Source organism: Pygoscelis adeliae, unplaced genomic scaffold (genome assembly GCF_000699105.1).
Source record: "Pygoscelis adeliae isolate BGI_AS28 unplaced genomic scaffold, ASM69910v1 Scaffold57, whole genome shotgun sequence".
Classification (NCBI taxonomy): Eukaryota; Metazoa; Chordata; class Aves; order Sphenisciformes; family Spheniscidae; genus Pygoscelis; species Pygoscelis adeliae.
The window spans coordinates 13,053,979-13,061,047 of NW_008825615.1; the positions used below are offsets into that span (position 1 = coordinate 13,053,979).

The 7,069-nt window shown below is 41.0% G+C and overlaps 1 protein-coding gene across 1 annotated transcript in view; it reads left to right on the forward strand.

The window, feature by feature from the left end:
- Positions 1 to 7,069, forward strand: part of KHDRBS2 (KH domain containing, RNA binding, signal transduction associated 2) — a 304,707-nt gene that overhangs the window by 59,480 nt on the left and 238,158 nt on the right. The window contains exon 3 of the mRNA XM_009333248.1: positions 6,721 to 6,837. Within this exon, the coding sequence (XP_009331523.1) occupies positions 6,721 to 6,837 (117 nt within the window). The remainder of the gene's footprint in view (positions 1 to 6,720; positions 6,838 to 7,069) is intronic.

The window sequence follows — 7,069 nt, forward strand, 5'->3', positions numbered from 1 at the left end:
GGACCTCCCCTGTTAACCAGGACTGCTGATAGATGATGGAGAGCAGCTTGGCTAGCTCCTCCGCCAGCTCTCTCAGCACTCTCGGGTGGATCCCATCCGGCCCCATAGACTTGTGAGTATCCAGATGACGTAGCAGGTCGTTGACCGCTTCCTCTTGGATTATGGGGGGTTCATCCTGCTCGCCATCCCTGTTTTCCAGCTCAGGGCGCCGAGTACCCTGAGGGTAACTAGTCTGATTGCTAAAGACTGAGGCAAAGAAGGCATTAAGTACCTCAGCCTTTTCCTCATCCTCGGTGACAATGTTCCCCCCCGCATCCAATAAAGGATGGAGATTCTCCCTGGCTCTCTTCTTGTCATTAATATATTTGTAAAAACTTTTTTTGTTGTCTTTAACGACAGCGGCCAGGTTGCGTTCTAGCTGGGCTTTTGCCTTTCTCATTTCCTCTCTGCACGACCTAACGAGATCCCTGTACTCTTCTTGAGTCGCCTGCCCCTTCTTCCACAAGCGGTAAACTCTCCTTTTTTTCCTGAGTCCCAGCAAAAGCTCCCCGTTCAGTCAGGCCGGTCGTCTTCTCCGCCCGTTCTTCTTGCGGCGTACAGGGACAGCCTGCTCCTGCGCCTTTAAGACTTCCTTCTTGAAGATCGTCCAGCCTTCCTGGACCCCTTTGCCCTTCAGGATGGTCTCCCAAGGGACTCTCTCAACCAGCGTCCTGAACAGGCCAAAGTCCGCCCTCCGGAAGTCCATGGTTGTGGTTTTGCTGGCCCCCCTCCTTACTTCACCGCGAATTGAGAATTCTACCATTTCATGGTCGCTAAGCCCAAGATGGCCTCCGACCACCACATCTCCCACCAGTCCTTCTCTGTTTGTAAACAGGAGGTCGAGCGAGGCACCTCCCCTGGTAGGCTCACTTACCAGCCATGTCAGGAAGTTGTCTTCCACACACTCCAGGAACCTCCTAGACTGCTTCCTCTCTGCCGTGTTGTATTTCCAGCAGATGTCTGGGAAGTTGAAATCCCCCACGAGAACAAGGGCTAGCGATTGAGAGACTTCTGCCAGCCACTTGTAGAACCCTTCATCTGGCCCTTCATCCTGGTTGGGTGGTCTATAACAGACTCCCAGCAGGATATCTGCCTTGTTGGCCTTCCCCCTCATCCTTACCCATAAACACTCAACCGTATCATCATCACAATCGTTGAGCTCTATACAATCGAAACACTCCCTAACATACAGGGCCACCCCACTGCCTCTCCTTCCTTGCCTGTCCCTTCTGAAGAGTCTATAGCCATCCATTGCAGCACATCAAACATGGAACCAAATATTCTTCTAAATGTAAACATGCATTTTCTATCAATCATTATATCTAGTCTGGGGCTTGAATGTTAATGCTATAAACTATATGTTAGCTTTGTTATACCTATGGTATGCTCTCCTGAGGTAGTCAAAATCCTTACTAATACTAAATGGAGGTTTTTAATCTTGAAAGAACTGGAGGTTAGAGCTTTATGTTGCAACATAACAGCAAATTATATGATTCTTAGCTTAATTGATTACCAGCATTCTTCTCTCCATGTGCAAAGGGAGGTGGGGAGGAAGACAGGTGTGTTTTTAGATTGGATCGATTTTATGGGGAGCATGTAGTGCTGCTATACGGTGGAGTAACTTTCGATGTACTTCTGATGGTGCCACGTGGTCGGGCAGGCAGAACGGTGTCCCGAGTGCATATGGCCGTTCTCAGCCTGAGGCCACTGCTGGCTTCGGGTAGCCCCTCTGCCAGACACCCCCCGTCACCCTGCCAGACCTTACAGCCTTGGCCCAGCGCTTGGGAAGTTCACAGTATACCTTGGCACGCATAAGCAGAGCAGCAATGCCAGGCCACTGGTGTGATGAGTCTCACAAGAGAACTGAGCACTGTATAGCTGTCATCTTTTCAAAGGCCCGTTTATCACATAGTGAGAATAAAGTGAGTCCCATGTATACAACCAAGGTAAGGATTCAATGTTTGATTACAATTCTCAGCATTAAAAAATGAGGTAGTGATGAAAGTCAACATCTCCTATCTGCCTAGCTCTGTTAGCCCCGTTTGCGGCTGTCAGGGTGGGCTTCACCCCAATGAGAGGGCTCCGATGCCAGGAGCCAAGAACATTTAAATATTCTAGTACTAGCTACAGATTCTGTACAGCACAAGTTCACGATCTTTCTTTTCCCCGTCTTTTATACAACACAGATACAATAGTGGAGCTGTGTCTATTTGCTTTGGATGCCTGCTTTGAAGTTCAAACTCCCATTGCGATCATCTGGACAATTTGCTTTAATATTCCCTATACTGAAGAAACTTGCCCTGAGTTTGCAACATTATATAAATCAGATGTTATATAAATATCAACTTATAAATGTGTCTCTGTGTGTTTAATATCAATTCTGTGATAATTCTGCTGATATTATGACTTTGGAGAACAACTCTTGACATGTCCATATTAAGGTAAGTTCAAGTATGGCAACGAGAATAAATACACATGGCAATATTCTTGAGGTGTTGCAGTACGCTTAAGACTATCACAACATTGCATGTAAGCTGCAGGATGTATTTAAAAAACTAGTTATTTTACACATTTTGTTTACAGCACAGGTTATAATTAATCTCTGGCATGTTATATAAACCATGTATGGTATATTAGCATAACAAATGCTGACACTGGGAGACAGGCTGCCTGTGCTGTGATCCAGCTTGACAACACCTGGTTAGTTTTAGGGATTCTCTTCTCAGTGTCTTAGCCCAAAGCAAGTGAGATGTGTTGATGTGCAGCATGTTTTACTGCAAGGGGTTTTGGAGATGAGCAAGTCTGTGATTATATATGTATTCATGCATGGAGTGCAATCCTAAGCTTTTCACTAACATAGGCAGGTTTTTGGTAAGAAATTTCATGTAATTAGTTCTTAGGACTTCTCCATTTTCTTTATACTTCTTAGATATGTAATCTTTGATTCAGTCCTAGCATATAGACTTGAGCAGAATGTCTTACACTGTCATTAAGTATTCTCTGTAAGTGTGTAAGCACAAAGCTTTGCAGAGGGATGGGAGCAGCACAGTTTGGGAAAGAGAATAATTTTTGCGTGTCCATGTGTGTGATAGCATTTTTGGCTTTTTCCATGAGTAAAAAAAAAAAGTTTTGTGAACAAAAACTTTGATGGAGACTGAGCAGCCGGAGTGTTAGCTTTGGGCACCTTACTGTTTGATTGCTTATGCAGGATGGAATGTGAAAGTAGTCAAGATGCAGATAAACCTGGTGAAACTGTGTGTATATTGGTTGGGGAAGACGCTGGGGAGACTAACTGTGGATACTCAAAAGATGTATATTCTCTGTCAGGTTTTATTCTGCACAGGAGAAAGTTTATTGCACAGCTGTTGACACACGAAGCATCATGTGCATTTGATTTTGAGTAAAGCATCCCTTGCTATCACCTGATCATTTTCCCCCAAAGACCTGCATCTGTCTTCCACAGACAAATGATAAAAAAAATCTAAGAAAATAATGTGCAAAATCTTTGCCATAAACCAGGAAGGGTTTCTACAAGCACACAGAAAGCCTAGCTCACATTCATAAATATGATTGAAAAGTTAAGCCACCTATAATAATATCGAGTAACACAACAATAACCATATTTTTCAAGTGGAAGTCTGTTTTCCCCCCAGCAATGAAAGCTTTCTGTTAATACTCAGTCTTCCGTATGTCATCATTTCTCAGCTATCCTCTCCTAGTATGACCAGATATTATCCCAGAGACTTAGAGCTACTATTATTTGGAGAAAATTTGTACACATGGTGGAACTGGATTGGAACTAAGATTGCAAAATAAGATTTTACAGTTACAGTGGCTGTACCAGGAATGTGTGTTCGTGAGCAAGGGTCACCATATGCAGTCAAACTGCCTCAGTTTCCACATTTTGCTTCACTATCGCTATATGCTTTGGCTGTGTGTGTGTGCATGTGGCTGTAACTGGAGTCTAAGCTTTCCAGTATTAAAATTGGTTCTGCTCAGGTTCTTGTCCAGCATATCTTAAAAAAATAAATAAGAGGAATAAAGTTGTGTTTCAAATTTCTTACAATTTGAGCTGTTCACTGAAACGTTCTCTTACTTGTGTGCTGGTTTTACCCACATGTAAACGTGAATGATTTAATTTTTTATAAGTTGTTGAGTCAAAGTTACTCTACCAGTATTTTAGACTTTGAGGAGTTTTGTGGTTATAGATGGGTGCTGGGGTTAGCCAGTGGCCCTAGACTGACACTGGGAAGACCAAGCACAGCTGCTGAATGTCTGATATAGTGCACTGGCTTTTCTGCAACTTTAGACAAAACCAAATAAAGAGCAATTCAGTCAGTTGTAACTAACTGCTTGCTTCCCGATATGTGTTTTCTAGAAGGTGGATGAAATGTGAGTGTCTGTCTGCTACATAATCAATAGAATTAAAATCCTCAGCCACTTATTTCCTGTGAAGTGATTAACATCCACTTAGTACATAGTTTATGCTGGCTATATTGCTCCTTTGCAGCAATATGTCAATGTAATTATTAGACAGTTTATGAAGTGCTTAAATATAAATGGTCAGTATAAATCTTCATAGAGTGTATTTTAATAGTTTTATTCCATTCAGAGAACAAATGCAGTCGAGCTTTGGCTGGCCTTCTTGTAGTCTCCTCCAGACTTACGTAGCGGTATAGCTCTTCCAGCTTTTGAGGGGCAGCTTTTCTTAATGTTAAGAGACACTGAAAGGATGCAGCAGTAGTTCTTCGTTGATGAATGATGTAGAAGTGGCACAAAAGATTTGGTGTTGTAACTTGTGAACAGCCATTCTGCAGGTAAGGTGGTGCCTGCAGAAGGAGGAAAGCTCTGCTGTCTGCTCTGCCATCTCTAATAAACTTTCACATACACGAGACGTATAGTTTCTGAAATCTTACTTCTGTCAATAGATTAAGTCCAAAGTCTAGTATTAAAGTCGAAATTCAGTCCTTGCCATTCCTTCCTCACGGTTTGGTTTATTTTCATATGAAATTTAACAATCAATTTGAAGCCAACAACTTCTTCTAAGCCAAGTTGTCCCTGGAAGAAGCATAGCTACAGTTTCAAGACATAGTATTGTTGATGCCATAATAGGGCATCATCTCTAAATCCTGCCCCAAAATGGAGTAGGATTTATTGAAGAGTTGATAACTTTTATTAAATGAACAGATAGAGTTGGGGAAAAATGCAAGCATACAAGCTTGAAAAATCTTTTTTTGGAACTTCAAAGCTTGCTGGGTTTTTCTGCAACATTAGCACTTAGAACTTCCCCCTGTACATGTTATCTTGCTGAAATCAGTTATGTTGGTTTAGGTGGCAGTAGGTTTCACCTTTCATATTTATTTTTCCTGTGTTTACATATTATTTTCTTTGATGGTTTAACCAATATTTGAAGGAAGTTACAAGTGATTTATAATTAAGATACTGCACTGAAAGCCAGCTTGAGTTCTGGGGTATCTGGCTTGATTCTGAGTTTGGTTGTTATTAACATGGCTGATGCATTTGTGTTGTTATATTCTTGCTGGCTAAAGTGGAAACAAGAATATTTCCTCATTTTTTCCATTTTTAAAATAGAAGGTAATGCAAAACAAGGTATGCTATAACACTTTTTTAGACATTCAGGTGTATTTTTGACGGCAGCATATTCTTGGTTGCTATTTCTTATTGTCACGTTCTTTATCTCTGAAATAAAAACAAGGAAGTGCTGTTACAATGAGACACCTTTTTCCTTGGCTAAGCTTATTCTTTGTTGAAAGCCAGGCCAGAGTACTGTCTGTTCAGACTTTAACATAATTTAGAAACATTTTAAGCAAGTGCAAGTTCCCGGTCAACTTCCAAAGACAGCATGCCATAGAGTTTTAAAAATATTTTGGAAAGCATAAAAAATAATAAATTGAAGAGACTGTTGATTACAGAATAAACAAATTACTGTTACTTAATAGACTCCACCCTTTTTGCTAGTTTGCATCGACAAAACATTAACACCTCATTTATTTAATGTTCTGTCCTCTGATTTTCATGTAGACATCTCTTCATACAGAAAAAACAATATTTTATGTCACATGAACTGTGCAGTGTTTAAGAATATTAGCAGCATGTCAGACAAAGCCCAGCACTCTTTAAAATCCTCTCAGAAAATAGCCTTGAGTATCTGCAGTGATCTATTGTTTCTGATTTGTTCCATTGCTGGCAAAACAGATATTTGAAGCCGATACACAAAACAGCACTTATTTTAAAATCAATGTGTAAAACATCAATTCCAACAAAAGCTCTAACTTTGCAGAATATATTACTTTGCCAATAAAGCTGGCTAACTCAGGAAAGAATGTATGCATTCCCTGGGTTTCACCTATACCATCTGATAAGCAAAGATCCTGTTTAGCAGTTAGCTAAACCTAAGCAGCCACTGGCCATTTTCATCCTAGAGAGGAGCCTCCTGGGGTTCAAATAAACCATGAATACTTTTACTGCCTTTCCCACTAGATGAGAGGATACCTCGGTTCTCCAGACTTGTATCCCAATGAATTAGGCTCAGAACTAAGTAGGAGTATTTTTTTAAAGGAAAGTAAACTTTTCTCTTTTAAGCAGCTTCTTTATAAGGTTTTACTAAGTTTTTTAAAAAGTGCCTCTTGGTCTAAAATAGTTCTCTTATTCGCTTTCTAGTTCAATTTTGTTGGGAAATTGCTTGGACCAAGAGGAAACTCCTTGAAGAGGTTACAAGAAGAAACAGGTGCCAAAATGTCCATCCTGGGGAAAGGATCCATGAGGGATAAAGCTAAGGTACTGTGTCTGTATTCTGGTTGCAATTAGTGTCGATACATTTGTGCTTTAGCTGTTAGACTTAGATTGCCTGTCTACTTATTAATCATAGAATCATAGAATCATTAAGGTTGGAAGAGACCTCCAAGATCATCGAGTCCAACCGTCAACCCAACAACACCATGCCCACTAAACCATGTCCCTAAGCGCCTCATCTACCCATCTTTTAAATACTTCCAGGGATGGTGACTCA